Below are 19,531 nucleotides of genomic sequence, written 5' to 3'. Positions count from 1 at the left end.
TTCTACATACCTACTTGCAACTGGTGATTTTATTCTTAGAGCAAGGAATACAGTCGGGATTATTTTTCCTGTGTTTAAGCAGAACAGTTTTATTTAAAAGATAAAACACAAGGAACAAAGCTAATGTATACGTTTTGCTCAAATCTTAGCCTACTTTTCCAAATATCCTGGACCAAAAGAGCTCACTAGTTGAATTTTTAAATTTATTTATTTGCAACAAATATCTGATCAGGTATGAATTGAAGTTATTTATTTTCATTATTAATGGATGAATGTTTTGTATCAAAGCAAGAGTTGTAAAACTTTTTTATATTGCATCAATCTTCAAAGTCCATTTTCATTTACTTTCAATTTTGGGGAGTGGGGGAGTGATTCAGTTTCTAGAGCCAGAATATTATGTAATTGAGCTCAGCTGTAGAATACATCCCTCCAAAAAATCCCAGGGGTATTTTAGAATAACATCGTCTCTGTATGAAGTTATTTGTTTAACAAAGGGAAATTACAGGTTTAAACAAAATATATTTTGTTAAAGTACTTTGACAAACAATTTCCAGTTGTGCATTGAGCATCCTTAAAATACTGGATATGTGGCATGTGATTTAGCAATACGTATAGAAGGGAATGCGGTTTGCACAGAAAAAAAAGTTGACTCAGTTTCATTATCATCTCGTATCACATGCATGCGTAATTATAAAAAAAAATACATGCGCGCGCACACAAACTTATGCATGTTATGTGTTGTGTGTGTATACTTACATATATATGTTTATATATGTATGCCTAGATATATTTGTCTTTGGCTAAGGTTTTAAAAAATGTTTCTGAATACCTATTTTGGACATACTAAGGGGAGCTTATTTTTTCAGAAAGTACTGAATGTTCTTAAAACTATATTACTTCAGAGAAGTCTCACTTGAAGTGAGGGTTGTAATAGTTAGAGGGGTTTTTTGATCTCTGCCCAAGGGTATGTAGGCTCAAGATTGTTTAGTATTTTCCAATAGCATTAAATTAATGCACACTGTATTTTTAAAAAAATGCAGGCTTCATGGAATATTATTAAAAACTCAATAAATTTGCTGGCTTAAGTTGCTGTAGGAGACAGCTAATGTTGATTCTATGTAGCATTAATTAAGAGGTTAAAAACTAAACGTTTCAAGCAGCTCGGTCAGAGTAAATCGTGGTTTTGAGAGTGTAGCTTCATTGTCTTTTGGTTAAGGGTTGGAGAGATCTGGGCATGCTGAACTTAGCTGAGATGTGGTATTTTGTCAGTGATAACTTTTTAGTTGGTAAGTGTTTCTCCTCTTTTATAAATCATTCTAAATTATGTTTCTGTGGAAAGGAAGTTAAAGAAATTGATTTATCTCTCCCAGTTACCTTTTCATGCTTGCCCATAAAGTATATTTATACCCTTTTGTGAACAGCAACCTTGGCTTTCATAATTTAAAAATAAATTCATCTGTTTATCTCTTAGATCTAGTCCATTTTTGATCTAAAATATTCTCTTCACATCAATATTTACGTAATGGGAAGATATAATATTAAAAGATCATCTGGCTTTTGTACATTACTGATTGAACATTTTCTGGGTGGTTTCAGAAACAGGATTTCTCTGTACATGTGGGGGGTTTTTAACCAGTTCTGAGGCTTGATCATTGTAAATCCATAATTTGGTTCTGTGTAGTGTGATTAATCTCAGAAAAATGAAATGAAACGTGCAAATGTATAGTTCGTATCCTGACAACCTTTCAAGATATATCCCATCTATCGAGCGAGTTTACTACAGGCAAATAACGTTCTGCATTTAAATGTTTGTGTTCTTGGCACCCTGTTTGCTGATCTATAACCTGGCTAAACATATTTTCTGATCTAAGACAGAAAGCGGAAAGCAATTTATATGCCTTCCTTAGCTCTATGAGGTGTAAGAGCTTTTACTAAAGGTTTTCACTTTCAGGCTTATAGGATTAATTAGCGGTTGTTTTGCAGCTCATGGCAAGTGATGGATTTCTAGAGTTCTTGAGCAGTTTCTCAGCAATTCTTAACTACAGTATTTCACTGCCTTCTGCTTTCTTTAGTAAAACCAAGAGGAAAACTATATTAAGTTTATTCTTAATGCCAGTTTTTGAAGGCAGAATTACCAGGCTTTGATTAAGTAGATGAGAATAGCTATTTATGATGATTGCAGTGAACATCTGACTGAAGTGGTGGCTTCAGTAGCCAAGGTCTCTGGCTGCAAGACACAGTCAAAGGCGGAGTCTAGACTGTAGACAAAGCTTCCCTTTCTTTCCTCCTGGAAAGCCTCAGTAAAGCAAATAGGATGCAAGATAAGATGAAATCCTGGAGCAGCAGCAATATATTGTTTCAACCTATAATACATCATGTCCAGTAGGCCTAACAACCGAAATATAAGCAGAAATTAAATTTGTCAGCCCTTCTGAGTTAGTTTTCGTTTTATATTTCATCTATTAAAAGCCATTTGGAAGTTCACAGCAGTGTTCAGGGACACTATACTAATTTTTTGCTTTTTTTAATATTAGACATTTCCTGTAAATGTATTAAGATGAGTTTCGTAAGGCTGCCTTAGCAGTCTTAAGTGTGTTAGTATAGGATTTAAGAACAAAGTTCAAATGAAAAGGTTCTGTAAGCTCATTTTACGTAGAACATTAAACTAGGTTTTTGTAGCCTGAATAATATTGTAGAGAAAAATGTAGAGGTGTCTCTTTCCCCCAGTCTTCTATAGGAAGTCTTCCAAGACTCAGAAAATGCCCTAATAAATTTTACGGGCAAGATATGTTAGTTTGTGGTGGTGGCGGGTTTTTTTAAATTTTAAAATAATTATTTAACTCATTTCTAGACTCCTGAGTTTTCATGTAAGTTCTGAAACATTAGTTTGGTTTTGGTATCAAAAGAAGGATAAGCCCATAATAAATTAAATATGAGATGTAACTGATTTTTCTTTTTTTCTTTTACTACAAACCTCAGGAGAAAACACAAATACAGAAAGACTTGTGGAGAATTGAAGATGTTACAGCTGGCTTGAGTGCAAATAAAACAAACTACAAAACCATAGTAGACTCTATCAAGAATCCAGGTAAGGAGAGCATAATTAAAACATAAAAAATATACAAATGCAGCTGAATCTTTGGATCTGTGCAAGTAGTCTAGAAGTTTGTTCTACTGCAGAAAATTCAGTTAATTCTGCTTTTGGTTGCAACAGAAAACTCTGTTGATTGAGCACATTAACTTGGCGTTTCTTTGGTTGAGGCAGCAAAAAGGTTTTTTTGTTGTTTGTTTTTTCATGTACTGATGGCACTAAAATATAACAAGCCATAAAAAAGGGAACAATAATAATGGGCTAAGTTCTTCAAGTTGCAAAAAGAGTTTCTGTCACATACCAGGCTCATACCAGCGTAGTAGCTATTGTGCGTTCTGTCCAGGAGCTCCTCTCTGTGTTCTTCTCTGCTTTTTTCTTCTTCTTCTTCTTCTTCTTCCCCCCCTCCTTGGATGCTGCCCAACTGCCCTTGCTGCAGTTGCCTTCCCCCTCCCTCTTCAGGCAGGTGTTTGGTGGGCAGAGCAACAACATCAGCTATGTAAAAGAGGAAGGGAAAGCGTGTGTGGTCTGCATTTCAGTTGCTTTATTATGTTTCAAAGAAAAGACCTAGCCCATTGGGATAGCAAGAGGCTGTTAACACCTACTGTAAATTCATTTTAAATATGAAGTAACTTTGCTTACCTTTTACATACAGAGATAAAACAGTTCTGAGATGGGGAGATCTTATTTTATTTAAGGTATTGCTTTGAGTGCTTAGCCTTGTCTAGATCTATAGGCATCTTAAGGAGTCTGTGGCACGAGGCCAGATACAGCCTAAGAACTGATTTCGTATGACTCTTGGGCTTTTCCTTCCTTCCCTCCCACCGCCCTTTCCAAGGAATTTTACTGGATGATATTAAAGTGTGTGTTTTTATTTTTGGCCTGAAAGGCTTGCTTGATCCTCATCAAGAAAATGTTTTCCACCCCTGCTATAATGTAACAGTCAAACATTTTTATGTCCAGAAAACTCCCCGTTTGTGTTGAAAGTGATGTGCCAGAGTATTAGGGCTGTTTTATGAAGTCTAAGGATGTTAATTGCTCTTCTTACGAACATTACTGATAAGAAACAACACCTAAACATTTGCATATTTCTCCCCTAGAGAGAAAAATAGTGCCTTCATTTTCTCAGTCTTCAGTGCCTTCCTTACCAGCTTCCCTTGCAACTGCGGAGAGCAAACTTTCAGTCCCGCAAAGCCCTCCACCCAGTCCAGTTAAATCCTCTCTGGAGGTTAGGCTGTATCCACAGCCTTATTTCCAGGCCAGAACACAGCATCAAGCACAGCAGCTGAAAAAAATCGAGCCACCTCTTCAGTCACCAATTAAGCTAAAGCCAAAGGTTGTAAGTACTGCTCTTGTGATACTCATTCACCAATGTCTCCATTTACTTCTGGCAGAAACAGTGAAAGTTTCATGGTTACACAGTGTGCACAGGAAGACACTTAAGGTGTTTGTATTGAAACTGAGCAATAGCACTTACAGGAGAATATAGCTGTGTAACCTGGAGCTTTATGTACAGTAGCTGTGTACTGTTTTAGAACATACCAATGCAGAGCCTTCCTTGGTAATGCTTTGTGGTTGATTAGTTCTTTGCTTTCTTGGGTCTTTGGTTTCTAAAGCCTCAAGCTCCTGGTGCGGACAGAGAGCATGCTAAAGCAGTCACAAATAACTCATATAATGTAATGAACTTTCAGTCAGTTTATGCCAAACTGTTTTCACACTGTTTGCCAAATACCTGTGCTTTCCTGTCACCAGGAAGATGAAGCACCGCCCAGACCTCCTCTCCCTCAGTTGTACAGTCCCGATGATCAGCCACCAGCTGTTCCACCTCTCCCGAGAGAGGCCACTGTCATCAGACACACATCGGTGCGGGGCCTGAAACGTCAGTCAGATGAAAGAAAGAGAGACAGAGAACTCGGACAGTATGTTAATGGAGATTATAGGGTGAGCGCTCATACACCTATACACCTGCACTTTAAAGATACGTGAACCTATAATAAAAGGTATTGTCTGTAGGTCTTGTAATAAGGAGACAGAGATAATGGCAGAGAGATAGTAATGGCAGGGAGAGATCTATGCCGTATAGTAACAGCAGAGAGAGATCTAGTAATCCAGAAACAAAGCTTTAGGATTTGTTTTAAGTTTATTAAAACTTGCTGTCTGTGATTTCATTTGAACTGATGAATATTTTTTCCATATAGGTGGAACTGCGTTCATACATGAGTGAACCAGAACTAGCAACGATAGGTGGTGACCTCAGCCAACCTTCCAGTGGTTTAATAAGCTCTGACAGTGGATACCAGACATTACCTACCCGTGGTAAGCCAGGAATTTATGTAGTTGATTTTTAACAGTACTGTCTGTATAGGAGCTTTTCTCTCCTAGGATTTTCTGGAGATGGTCTTTATCATCAGGTCATTATTTTTAGATTAACTATATAATGCTGTGAAAGTCTAGACATTTTCTGCATTTTAATGGTGCCGTTACAGACAACCAGCCTTTTGCAAAGCAACTTAATATATAATGCTCAAAAAAAAGCATAGCAAAACATGAAATTAGCTGTTAGAATGTCTCCTATATTCAGAGTTATTTTTCCTCATAATTTCTGTGTGATCTTTTACAAACTCAACTATTTTTTTTAAACACTTTTATTGCCATTGAAATGAAAGTGATAAAGAATAAGAACATAATACCCCAGACACTACATGTGACTTGACACTCCATCCCCACTGTGCTACAGTCCTGTAACTGTTTCACAAATGAGGATAGAGAGGGTATTTGGGGAAGAGCAGTTAATTTCTTAGCCATTCTTTTCTTATTTCTTTCCTTTCTAACTGTGAATGTTAAGGTTTGATTTTCTTCATAATGTGATTATTTGTACAGCTTATCTCCTGTTGTACAGCTGAGTTCACCCCATACCTCATTTAATATAAGCTTCAAAATTATTGTAGATATTTCTGAATGTTGATCAGTAGTGACCTGAAACACATTACTTTTGGCTGAAATGAAATTTTATGCCTCCCATGATCTTCTGAACTGCAAAATGTGAAACGTGAGCTAAAATAGTAACCGGAATGTCATAGAAAAAGTATGATAATTTAAAAAAATATTTGACACTTGTCTTCCTTTTGTCTGTCATTTGGTTTTAAAGCATTCTCTTTTTCCGTATCAAGGTTTATCTGGATCAACTTCCAGATTGCACCAATCATCTACCATTTCATCATATGCAACACTTCGAAGGGATAGGTCCAAGGTAAGTTTTAAATCAAATCTGAAGACAAATGTCTGAACTGTTCAAAATAGTTAAGCCCAGAATATATTTTGCATAGCAGGAAGTGGGATTTTAGTAGTATGGGAGAGGACCCAACACCTGTGAATCTAGTAAAATCTCCAGTTTTTCTCTTTCTTAAATGAATCAGGAAGCAGACAGACAACTTACTGCATTTGAAATAGATTTGTAAAAGAAGGTTTAGAACCAAAAATCAGCGGTACTAATAGAAAGTATAGAGTTGAAATATGCAAATAAATGCAAAAATAATAGAAAAAATCTTTTTCATTTAGTAATAAGGTAGGATAAAGAGTTAATTTTTTGTATACTTCTTATAAAGTATTAATTACAACATGTGTTTTGTGTAGTTACACAAAATTAATTAATGTATTAATTACAACATGTGTGCCTTGTGACTTCTACAGGAGAGACCAAAGAGTGCCTTGGAACGTTTATACTCTGGAGACCACCAAAGAGGCAAGATGAGTGCAGAGGAACAACTAGAAAGAATGAAGCGACATCAGAAGGCATTAGTTCGTGAACGCAAGAGAACTCTTAGCCAAGGAGAAAGGCAGTCTGTTTCATCTCGGTCTTTCATCAGGCCCATTTCTGCAGACATAGGCTCAGTATGTTAGATATGCCTTAAAAGGACTAAACTAAAAATATCTTTGGATTTTTTTTTTCCTAGCAAGCACTTTCACTTGAGTGTGTGTGATGCTTCTAGTCTAATTAAATTAGTGTTATACCATATAAAATGAGTTCAGAGAGTGTGAGTAACAGATGATCTTTTTTTACTAGTAGTTACAGTATACGTAGCAGGTTCAGCAGGTAAGTTGGTCAGAGGTTAGTGTGCTGAGTGGAGATGTGAGTATATTGGAGTGATTTCGGAGACATGATTGTTTTCTATTGGAATTGTATTTAGAAAGTGTAAGAAGCTTGTACAGTTTTAAAACTGCTTCATAATGGAATGGGCCTTTTAGAATGTTCTTAATTCACCATGGGTGTTTTTCTTTTTAATTCATAAATTAGGCTGCAAGATAGTTGTCATAATAATCAGACCAAGGTGGTGTGTGGTTTTTTTAAAGAGATGCTAAATGGATAATCAGTTTTAAAATCTAATCACGCTGACTAGAAATTTATGTAAGAGCTAATGTGTTTTAATTGATATAAATTCTTCTTTAAAGCTCAAAATGTAGAATATTCTAATAAGGCTCAAATTTAAGCTGCTGAAGAAAAGGGTTTTTGTTGCGTTCTGAGATTAAATGCTGTACAGACGATAAGTTTGTAATGATACATTTTGGATACTAACCAAAGCGATTCTAATTGGTGAAGTTACCCAGTCGCTCACTTGGTGCTAAACCAAGATTGTACTGTAATTGCACTTATGCTGTGGTCTTTTAATTTATTTTTTATTTGGCCCACCAGAGCTTTAGAATAATCACCTTGTTTTACCTAATTCATTGCACAAGATCTCTTGCTTTTAGATTCGTCACTCATCATACCTAACGCCTCTTTTTTGTTTGCTTGTTTTTAATTTGCAGTATTTTGTAGTTATTTTAAAATTTCTAACTGGACTACTCAATTTTTACCAGGCTTAATTGCATTTAGTACATGTGTGTCAATGCTAGCATTTAAAAACCCTTATAATATTCAGCCTTTCATTCCCACTGTTCAGTAGCACTAATTTACAGCCAGTTATTTGTATTTACTTTCCCAGTAAATACGAGTGCACTACTTGGAGACATTCATCTATTTTGTCTTCTGTTTTGCAATCACAAATTTATTAAAGATAGTGCATAATATGTGGGAACTGTAGAACTACAGTATCACTGTTATTTTCATATTGTAATTGGAAGAACTAAATCTGAGCTTCTTAGGTTTCCTGACTCACATAACATACACAAGTTGAATTTAAACATCTTCGTAACACTCCTTATTAACACTTGTGGCAAACACTTTATAAATTTGGGTGCCATCTTGGTCTTTTTCTTGCTGTAAAGAATTTAAAAGAATCTTTCAGCCCTAGCAATGTTTTGTAGAGGTCATCTCTTGTACCTATAGGGCTTCGATACGCAAAAAGCATGTTTGATAGCACAAATACTTACAGCATTACAATTATTTAGCAGCCAAAATGGCAAACAGTTAAATGTATAATTGAAGTGCTGCTCAGTATGTAACATTTGCTTTAAACATACGTTGTATGTGTAACTCTAATTTTTAATCGGTCAGCTCTTAAGTGTAGTATGACATTTTAGGTATTGATCACAGTACATGAATTCATTTGTTATATACAATGCCTTTTTAATGTAAAAGTCGCAACATCAAAGCCAATAAAAATACTGCTTCGTAATAATGGTTTGATGTTTTTCTTACCTATATATAACAACTTGAAAATGATGCTGTGTATTTAAAACATACTATGTCAATCAGGCCTGGTTTGAATATGAGTAGAAGAATGAGTTTGGAGTACTCTTATGAGAAAACATTTTTTTTCTCTTTTGAATTCTGTAAAGAAACATTTAATTTTTGAGATATAATTGCCTTTTAGCTATTTAACTTTTTTCATATACGTGGAAGATATGTGTCTTCTGAGTGAATATTGAGAGCTTGTGCATGAATAGGTTTCAATTAGATTTATTAATGCAAGTAGCATAATGAAGTCTAAGGACTTCATGTGAAGTTCAAACTTCAACCAAAACAAGCCAAAGATTTGTAACAGAAATACTAGAGGTGCTTTTAAGAAACATATAATGGCACATTCTCCTATTGATACCCTCAAATGCTTGAGGACATAATTTTTTTGTTGTTGTTCTTTTTGTCTCTTCTCTTTCCCACTGCTCTTAATATCGTGTTTCAATTCGGTATGGTAAAGTTGCTGAGATCTGGACGGAATGATGCTGCAACTGAACTTAATTTTTTGAACAAAAAAGTGTTGGTAGTGTTCTTAAGCGTGAGTTTATATGCAGCTGTATTGTGTGTAGCTTTGAAGGAGCTATTATGCAATGATTTGGGAACTCTAAAATTATGCTGCTTAATTTAAATACGTTCTGAATTTATTATTGCTAAATATTTACCTTGTAAAGACAGAATGTGAAAGGTTCTTTTTTATCTTTGCAGGTAGCTAGATACTTTACTTTAGCAAAGACATAAGGGCTTAGAATTTACTAAATTATTATTTTTGAATTCAAGACAAGTTAATGCTAGTACGTAAAATATTATCAGCTTTAATCACTAGGTATTATTCTAGAAAGATACATAAGATTTTCAAGTTGCAATTCTCAACCTGCAATATATAAATACCCTTTCTGTGTAGTGATTCAAAATCACACAGCACTGCCTGGTTGGAATGCCTAGAAATAGTCTGTCAGTCCATACACTCACCTGTGCTTCCAAAGATGTTTGCGTCTAGCTAGTTCCATGTTAATCAACATATGTGAAATTGTGATTAATACATTTGTTAGAATTTAATACTGCTGAACGTTACCTGTAAATTTAAACAATTCTCCAAAATCTGTGCAGCACAGCTAGAGATCAAATCTCCCAACCGTATGTTCCAAGAAATACAGTTGCATTTTCTTTTTCTTGTCAGTTAAGGGGTTTGCTCTGTGGATTCTTTCAGCAATAGAGCATTTGCAGCAGTAGTAATGTACATTGCTAAATGATGAATTTGGCAGTGTGGTTGAATGCTGTTAATTGTTTTGTATCTATTACCAGTGGAAACGAGAGCAAGAATTTGATTTGCAGTTACTTGAGAGGGCAATTCGTGGAGAAGACAAGGATGAAAATGAATGGTTAAAAGTTCAGCCAGTAGCAGTGACAGAGACAGACCTGGAGCCTCAAGACTATGATTTAGATATCAGCAGAGAGGTAACACTCATAATTTTTTGCTTCCTATTCTGTGCCCCAAAATACTAACCTTTCTAAGTTTTAGGTAGCAAATTCTTCTCTTGCAAAAGTTAGCTGGAAGTTTGAACTAAAAGGAGTCTTTTGGGTATTGAAAATTTATGGTCTGGCACTTAGAATCTCTGTAAGTTTTCTGCTCGTATTGTGTTTTAGTGGAGAGAAGAAATTGAAAGGTTGGCTGTACTGTTTAAAATATACATCTCAGGCTTTATAGAGGAAGAAGTGATTAAGTTAAGCAACATTATATAAATTGGGAAAAAAGATGAGAAGACATCATCAAGCATATTTTCAAATAAGAAACAGCAATGAAGTAAAAGTTAGTTCCCCAGAGCTACCTTACTCTTCATTTTGACTGGCAAAACATGGTAGATAAGAGGGAGCACTGCTTTATCCTGGTCAGAACAGAAAACACCTTTCTGTCGGCTTTTTAAATGACTTGGTTGGTGTTCTGAGCACTAGATCTTTTTTCAGCTCTAGTAACTGAGTATTTGTTTGAAATGCGATTGAGCCATCTGGTGGAAAGGAAAGAATATAGCAAGTGGAAAGATTCCAGTAGGTACTATGTAGGCATTGTGTAAAATGCCATGGTAGATGGAAAATCAGTAAAATTATTAATGATAATTAGACTAGTAAGCACCTCTACTCTTCTGAAAGCTGTTGGCAATGTATCACTTTATATAGAGAGATATTTGTAAGAGGTTGAATCTGTGAGCCATTATCTGTTGATCTCTATGAATGAATGTGTCTTTCAATTAATCTTTGTGTATTTTCTACAGAAAATGCAGTGCTTCTGTAAACCTCAGAAACAGAAAAAATACTTCCCTTGTATTGCCTTTCCTTGTTGCACTCTGCTATTAATTTTTTTTCCAGAAGGCCTCCAGGGCGATGTGAATCACATACATCCAAATTAGCACCTTAAGCCTAGGATAGGAAACATTTTTACTTATAGGCCTTTCTGTCCTACTTCAGAAGCAGGTCTGAAGCTCTGAATGTAAAGCTTCTTTCTCAGGTTACCCAGGTTGAAGTAAAATGAATCAGAGGGAAAAGACACTGTTAAAAGGGCATCAGCTTATATCCAGAGGGAGAGTTTAGCATCAGGTACATGTATTGACTGCGAAAACCTATGCTTTATTCTTTTCACTGTGTTCTCCCATTGAGGAGGATTTATCTCAATTTTTTTTCAGTTTTTGTTATTAAAAACTTGGTGCTTGCTTTCTTTCCACAGTTGTCAAAACCCGAGAAGGTTGCAATTCCAGAACGCTATGTTGAACTGGAGCCGGAAGAGCCTCTTTCTACAGAAGAACTGGCAGCAAGGCAGCGTAAAGCAGAAAAGATAAAGAATATTCTTACTAAATCAAGGTCAGGGTTTTTTCATATCTTATATAGGGGCTGGTGTTAAACACTGGGAACTAACTTCATACAACAGTCTAATTCCTATTGAATTATCTAAGTGTAACTTGTAGCTTTTAGAAAATGCACACAGAATTTAGGTAGTATACTTAAAACTCCTTTTTAAAACAGGGTAGAAGAGATAATGACAAACTTTGTGTATGTCCATGTTCTTGTTCAGAGCATCCTAAAACAGTAGTGAGTCCTTACCAAGCAACTTGTAGATAAGAGTGAGAAGGAAGGAAGGGCACAGATCTGACCAAAAGCAGAAGAAAAATCAGTGTGAGAGCAAGTTTCTGTTGTCTCCAGAGAGCTGGAGTTCTGAAAGAACACTTTTGGCTACTTACAGCTAATGTAGAATCAGCTGAAACGTTCAGTTTCAAGAATTTGATTACCTCAAGTATGTGCTGTCTCTTTGGAAGACAGTTAAAGAGGCTGTGCCTGAGGACCACCAGGTTATACCTTTTCCTCTGGGCACTAACAAGAAATTTTACTAACAGCTTCAAATAAATAGCATTTTTTGGTAGTGCTTTCATGTAAACAGCATATTTACAACAAAGGACTTTTTCAGATGTACTTAATGCTGTGCAGAAATTGTGACTGAATGTGTAATGGCTGCATCATTTGTCTTTGTATGCTGAAGTCATTTACATACAATATCTAACACTAAAGAACTTGAATAAAATACGGAGCTTGATAGATGAGATCTGAAAACTGCTGTATGAATTCAAGCTTGTTCTCATCTGCATGGTGGATTCTTCTTTATGTTTGTAAATGTTAATGTTGTTTTGCACTTTCCCACTAGTATGCACAATCTACAGCCTACTGTTACCCAGGACAAGCACAACTCAGTTGATTTAGATTCACAGCTGCAAGAGCAGGAGCGCATCATTACCATATCATACGCTTTGGCTTCTGAAGCCTCTCAAAGGAGCAAGGAAGTAGCAGGTAATACTTAGTTATTTATAAAATAACAGCTATTTCTTACCAGTTTCTAAAGTTGTTGCTGAACTCCTGGCATAAGAGAAAGTTTTAGTCATTCATATTCAAAATAGTGAAAAATGTGTATAGATAACAAATTTAGAGACTAAAGATTTACGTTGAGTATTTGGCCTCTAATGGACAGGGTGAAGGGGACAAAATAGTATGATCAGTCAGTTCAGAGCTTGGAAACTTGCTGTAGCACTAAAAGTACTTTTTAGTACTAATAGTACTAAAAAATTAACATTTTCAATGAATTCCCTATAATTATATTAAATGAGGTATTTCTATATTCATTTTTAAAAAGTAAATTGATCTGTGACTTAAAAAAATCAAGACAAAGGGATTTTTAATTTTTTTTAACAGAAAGATTCCCTGGTCTGGTGATTGAGATTAGAGTGCGATCATTTGCAGCTTGAGCTGTACGACAACAGGCTGAAAAAGACGCTGTAAAATGGGTATTGGCATGTTTCTGTCTGGTGACCAAGATTAGAGGTCAGAGCGAGACAGCCGTGCATGAATTCTGCTTGATGCCTGGAAATTAATAGATCCTTTGCAATATGTTACTAAAAGTGATATTTTCACTCTTGATTGCTTTATAGTTGAAATAAGTAAGAAATGTCAAGAGATTTGTATCACACAGTAATACATGCAGCAGCTATTCTAGCAAGTATCTGACTGGCCATTTATAACTGGCACAGTTCACTGTTCCTAGTGGAGAATGGAAATAATGGAAACTTCAGCTATGAAGGAGATAAAATAGGCACGTTTCTCATCTGAAGTTGCCTGTTTAAACTTATGGCACTTGCCACAGAAGCCCTTAAGACTTTCCCATTGAAGACAGATTATTCCAATACCCAGATGCGTAATATCCGTCTATAGTAACAGACTGTATTGAATGTGGCTGTATACTCACAGATGCAGTGGCAGCTAAACCTGAGAGGAATGTGATTTTGAGGGGATGGAATACATTTTCAAGATACAAATCTTTAGACTTCGAAGAGGTTCTGTGGGTAATTTAACGGACTGGAAGGTATAAAATGATGCAGTGAGGAGGGTAGACATTATAAAAAACCAAAACAAACAAACCCCCTCCCCCAGAACTGTAAAATCTTGGGAGCGTTTCAGGAATAACCTTTTGGACCTTCAGGCATCTGTGTGTCAAAATGGCTTCTTCGCAAGCAGTCTGGTCCCAGTTCTAGTAACCAGGTCCTTGTAACAGGGACTTGCACACTTTGGTTATGGAGTGGGACTTTGTGTTTCAGGAGGTATGAACCAACGCAGCATTTTGCCACGTGAGTTCTAGCTTCTTCTGGGAAAAGATAACACCGAAGCTAAGATCAACCAAGATGAACGTAGCCCATATTTGAAATTATTCCTCTGTGTCAGTACAACAAGAGCAGAGTGCCTGCCATACTAAACAGTCTTTATGTGGCCAGTTAACTTACTTCTGGGTGTGCGTGAAGTTGCAGTAACTGTACAGTACTGAAATATATTTGATCTTTTTATGTTGTATAGTGAATGTAGTAGCTATGTTTCATTACTACAGTTTTTTGGTTTATATTTTAATTTTTTAATTGTAATTATTTCAAAAGTGTGATCACCACATATTCTTGGGTATATGTAACCACAGAAATCTTAATTCTTGAGTTCTCCCCAAAGAGAGAATTAAAATGTGTATTGGCACTGAAATGTTTAAATGCTGCTTAAAAAAATTTGCAGTCAGTTGCAAGGTGATTTTTAATTTAATTTTCTTTGTGAAGTGTAGCAGCCAGCTCTTTTGTCTTTCAGACGCTTAAAAAAATCTAAAATAGTAGCCAAGGACTTGATTCTTTAAGGAAGCCCAAACCTTTATGTCCGTGCACAGTTTTCCTTGCCACATCTGTATCTCAAATACTCACTTCTTGTAATATGTCTTGCTTTTATTTCGATTATTACTTACTCCTTTAAAAGCAAACACCTTTCAAGGAATTCTAAAAAAAGCCAGAGTGGTTTGATTTTGATAGAAAATACACAAATCATAAAAAGAGTTCAGGTTTTTTAGTTACAGCCTATCTTCTGATGATCTAAAATGATTAAAAAGAAAAGCATTTGATGCTTTGCACAGCTGATTGTACATTCTCATTTATTCTAATTTTACAGATTCCTTCACATTCTTATTTTTGTAGTTTGATTTTTAACATATGGGTTGTCATTTGCTCCTTGTTGACGAAGCAGACCATACCTAAAAATCCAAAACTAAATATCTGCATTTTTTACAAAGATTTGCTTATGAAAAAGACTGTGAAGCTTAACTTTTCCCATTTTTCAGGGGGAAGCAGTTAAGTTATGTTAAGATGCTATGATAGCATAAATCTCTCTTAAATTGTACATCTATCTAATCCTTGTAAAGCAGCATTTTAGACTCCCTGTGTTCCTAGTTAAGATATCAACCTTCTAAATGGAAATCATGCCAAGAATCTGAAAGATTAAAATCAAATGCATGAGTATCAAGAAGTCATTTCCTAAATTGCGTGTTTTGGCATTTGGTCTACCTTTGGCCCTCCAAAATGTAAAAGCAGAATTTAAGACTGAGTTTCAGTCTCTTCAGTTTTATGATTATCGTCTTCCAATGCTATACCATTACTCTGTTTTATAAACCAAGATGGTTTTAATCATTGTATTCTTTATCCTGAAGTTTCAAGCTGAGATCTGAAAATGTATTTACTGTATCATGCACTGTACTAAGCAAAGTGTAATTTTTTTTGTGTGTGATTTTTCTATATATCATCTTTGTTTCTGCTCATTGGCATATAACAAAGGAAATGTTGAAAACCTGTACAACCTCAGTGAAATCTTGAAATCAAATTAGCAAATATAGCTGCTATTCCAGAACTGCAATTTTAAAAGCAGGGCTTGATTAGGGTATATCAGTGTTGCGTGCCTTAAAATGTTCCAGTGAAACTCCATCTTAAGATTGATTGTCCATATTCTCATCAAAACAGGAATGTTTATCTGCATAATTTATACAACTAATAGAAAAAAACAGCAGGTAGAAATGTTGTTTAAATTGTGTTCCATGTAACTAAAATAGTGTAACACCTCATTGCATTACTAATCAGGTTTCCTATTCACGCGGTAGAAAATTAAGGTGGCTCTGTTACAATATGAATGTTTGATTGTGCAGCCTAATTCCTGTATGTGATCCCTTCTAGCTCAGCAGTTGACCTATCCATCTAAAGCACCCTCACCTTCTGTACCACAGCCACCTCACTCCCCCTTAAGCAATGGATTTCACTACACATTTGTTTAAACACCTTAAAAGTAAGAACTAACTGCTCTTGGCATGTCTGATTTGCCATTGTACCTTTGCTGTGGCTTGCTGAATTTTAACGTTTTTACTAATCCTAAATTAGATCCAAATGAACGCATGCATCTGTTTTTCAGAAACCTTTTATTCTTGTAAATATTGCTTCTAATGAGCTAACATGTGGGCTAATAAAGTCTTCAAATAACTGCTGTCGCTCTACAGATAAGATGCTTCCGTAATCTTACTGTGGTGAAGGAAAGAGACGTCTGTACTCTTGGTAGCATGGGGCCAGATTTTCAGCAGCGGTTTGTACTCCGGTGGCTAGTGTTGTGTACTCCTGTGACTACTGTAGGGGTGCGTAGGTTTTTTTGCCTGCACATGGCGTATACAGTTGCTGCACAAGAGAATCCAAAGTGCAAAGTTGTGTAAGCAGGGGGTTTGTTTATGGGCTGGTATCTTACACATGAACAAACATCAGTCTTAACTGAGGTAAGCTGAAAATTTGGCCCTTTATAACTAACTCTGCAATATCGTGTTTGACTTTTTTGTGCCTTTGTGTTTTTCATTGAATTGTGTTAACAGGAGACTTGATTTTTGCCTCTGAGTAGGTTATTTTGCCATTTCAAGTATTAAAATTACGATAATTTCATTGTCCTTCTAAAGAAATCTGTATCATCCCTTCCCAGTAGTATTTTCAGAGTTTTCTCTATTTGAAATAGGAAAACCTGTAAATATTATGATACTTAACTGCTAAGTGTGCCCCTAGTTGAGACATTCCTCATGCTTCCATAGTTTCCTTTGAAATTATTCTCACCTTTGTGATTTCCTTTGGCTTAATATTATTGCCCGATATTGGAGAAAAAGAGAGAACATAGATGAAGTAGTAAAGAGGGTTGATTGAGTGAATACCTCAAATAGTGTTAATCTTTAAATACCTTTGTTTTCATTGGCACTAATCTGAGTCAAATATCTGTGCAAAAAATAAAAATCTAAATAAAAATGAGCACATACCAGAAAGGTCCAAATGGGCAGTGACCTGCCTTCAACAAGGCCTGTGAAAAATGACAAACTTACATCAGAAGAGGTGTATAGACATTAGGAGCCTCTACAGAGCTTGATGGAAATAGCTCTTTGCTTTTCTGGTTCAGTTTATCTTTATGAGAACCAGATGCTACCATCTTCGCCGTGTCTGAAAAACGCTCGACTCTACTATTATATCCAGGGATATGCTAGTTGATTATCACTATCACATGAGATCTTTGCATGCCAATAGGGTACCCATGTGTGGCCTCAAGAACCCAGAAAAATAACCTTATGGTCCCAGGGTATTAGACTTGAGCAGGGGGCTTGGACCAGATGACCTTCAGAGATCCCTTCCCACCCCAACCATTCTGTGATTCCAGACTGACTTAAAAATGTGTATCACATGTCTATATAAATATACATACATACATGTGAATGTATAGATATATATTTACATATCTATTATACATACATGCGTGTGTATGTGTAGATATATATTTACATATATATATTTTAAAACCCTACATTTTCTTCAGGAAAATTATCAAGAAAATAATTGCAATAACCAGCAACATGCAGGGGACACAGGAGTTCCAGCATCAGTGGCATCATGAGATAATTGTTCGCTTAGTGTGTCTGTGTGAATTGTTCATTCTGTCAAACTGCAGAAGGCTTTAATAAAAAAAATGTTTCCTGAAAGTGCTTACTGTTTGGCATTAGTGTACGCATTTTAATATTTAACCATGTTTTATTTTACTTCATGCTAGCCAAAGCAGTAAGTGAACACTGACAAAAGACTCAAAGCAAATCCCACCTGGTGATGCTGCGTGGAAGAAAGAGGAGATTCATTACCAGCTTTCTGTGAAGATACTCGGCAGCTGATGACATGTTCTTCTGGAAATACATTCAGAGAATAATAGGGGGGTTTTCTGTGAAAATGAAGAGAATTGCAAATCATTTTATTTTGACTTCAGTTTAGTTCAGACTTTTTATATGAATAAATGGCACTTTTAATAAACTCTGTAAAATACTGACAATGTATTTTTAGGACAATGTATTTTAGAATTTTTTTAAATCAAGGGCTGAATTCATTTTAAGAGAAACTACTTGCATAGGTGTTAAAAGATGCTGTTACTTCCCCCTCAGGCTCAGATGCACAATGTCAATTTTTGTGAAAAAAATGTAAATTTGAGCAAACGTAGAAGCACATCCATAGGGTATTGGTAGAGCTAATGCAAGTGAGAGGTTTGCCAAAAGGGTGTTTTGGATTGAATATGTTTGTAGAGCCACCCTTTTGCCCATTAAATAATACATTGCAAGGAACTTTTAGCTTGAATTTCTAAATATCAGTAACCTATATAGCTGAAACTTCCCACAAAAGCCATATTGAAAGCCAGTTTTAACTCCCGTTTCCTTTTTTGATTCCATATGATTAACTTGCTGATATCAATACAGAGTATGCTAGGTTGCTCTTGACGGTAGTGCTGTCCCCTCAGTAACAAACGGCTAACACACTATATTTTTTTTGAAAGTTGAGAGGTGGAAGAAGAAAACTTTTAATTAAAAAATGTGAACTAAGCAATAAAAACATATAATAGGATATGTCATTTTACTAGTAAATATGTATTTTTCTTTTGATTTTTTCAATAAACATTACAATATGATTTATTGACTAGTATTTATCCTGGAAACAGCAAAACTAATGTAATGTGGCACCTCCTAATTTCGTATGTATGTTCACCTGGTGCTTAACTTTGCCAAACTTTGAAATTCAGTGTTTTACTTACGTATAGGGCAAAGGGTGAGGTAGTTACATAAGGAGAAAATAAGATTAAATGAATTGCTGCAACTACTTTACTTGAAAAAAAAAAACTGTGTACGCATTGAATGCAAGACAGGCAAAAATTTCCCATTATGTAATTATTAGTTGAGTTCAGCTTTGGATGAGAAATGACTGAGAAATACTTCTGCAGTATTTTGTGAAACAGCTAACTTGTTCATTTGCTGCATTCAAGTAATAGCTACAAAACCCTTGAAATCGACCTTCAAGTTTCAGACTTTAAGACAAATCATATTATATTAACAGTATACTCAGAAATATTCTTAAAAGTATATATTTAGCTAACGCAATCTATTTTACCTCAATACTGCCAGTATCAACTTCAAAACCTTTTGCCAAAATAATGATTTATTTTTGCCTTTATAAAAAGTTTTGAAAGCATAAATGAATATTTTGCAAGAAAACATTAATTTAAATAAAATGTAACAGTTTGGAAAATGGTATATGTACAGATTAAAATATTAACATAACTGCCTCCTATTGCCTCTGTCTTGTCTGCTCTCTTACCAGCGTCCATGTGGCCAAAGATCCAGTCGTCTGTGCCGTTACCACGTTTTGCTCTTCTTTCGTTCAAATCCCATTGAAGCTCCCCAGTTTTGCATTTATTTCACTGGGATTTGGATCAGGTTCCCCCTACACCAAAGCTTCATTTGTATATTCTTTTCTTTTTTTCAGAAATGTTTCTTAGCATTTGATTAAACCTGTCTTTATTCTTGAATAGAAAGATTTTTTCAGGGTTGTCCCCCAAACACA

At 35.5% G+C, this 19,531-nt stretch overlaps 1 protein-coding gene across 9 annotated transcripts in view; it reads left to right on the top strand.

Moving 5' to 3' along the window:
* Window positions 1-19,251, top strand: part of PLEKHA7 (pleckstrin homology domain containing A7) — a 165,041-nt gene extending 145,790 nt beyond the window's left edge. For 7 of the 9 annotated variants that reach the window (XM_076344078.1, XM_076344076.1, XM_076344074.1 and 4 more), the window contains 11 exons: window positions 2,980-3,088; window positions 4,189-4,427; window positions 4,841-5,029; window positions 5,287-5,404; window positions 6,259-6,338; window positions 6,779-6,979; window positions 10,068-10,220; window positions 11,482-11,615; window positions 12,451-12,593; window positions 15,821-15,929; window positions 17,706-19,251. In XM_076344078.1, coding sequence (XP_076200193.1) covers window positions 2,980-3,088; window positions 4,189-4,427; window positions 4,841-5,029; window positions 5,287-5,404; window positions 6,259-6,338; window positions 6,779-6,979; window positions 10,068-10,220; window positions 11,482-11,615; window positions 12,451-12,593; window positions 15,821-15,918 — 1,464 coding nt within the window. In that variant the 3' untranslated portion in view covers window positions 15,919-15,929; window positions 17,706-19,251. The remainder of the gene's footprint in view (window positions 1-2,979; window positions 3,089-4,188; window positions 4,428-4,840; window positions 5,030-5,286; window positions 5,405-6,258; window positions 6,339-6,778; window positions 6,980-10,067; window positions 10,221-11,481; window positions 11,616-12,450; window positions 12,594-15,820; window positions 15,930-17,705) is intronic. The other 2 variants (XM_076344073.1, XM_076344075.1) reach the window with 2 other exon arrangements.
* The last annotated feature ends 280 nt before the right edge of the window (window positions 19,252-19,531 follow it).

The sequence above is a fragment of the Aptenodytes patagonicus genome, chromosome 7 (assembly GCF_965638725.1).
Source record: "Aptenodytes patagonicus chromosome 7, bAptPat1.pri.cur, whole genome shotgun sequence".
Taxonomy (NCBI): domain Eukaryota; kingdom Metazoa; phylum Chordata; class Aves; order Sphenisciformes; family Spheniscidae; genus Aptenodytes; species Aptenodytes patagonicus.
The sequence above is the reverse complement of the archived record's forward strand: the minus strand, read 5'-3'. Positions and strand labels throughout refer to the sequence as shown.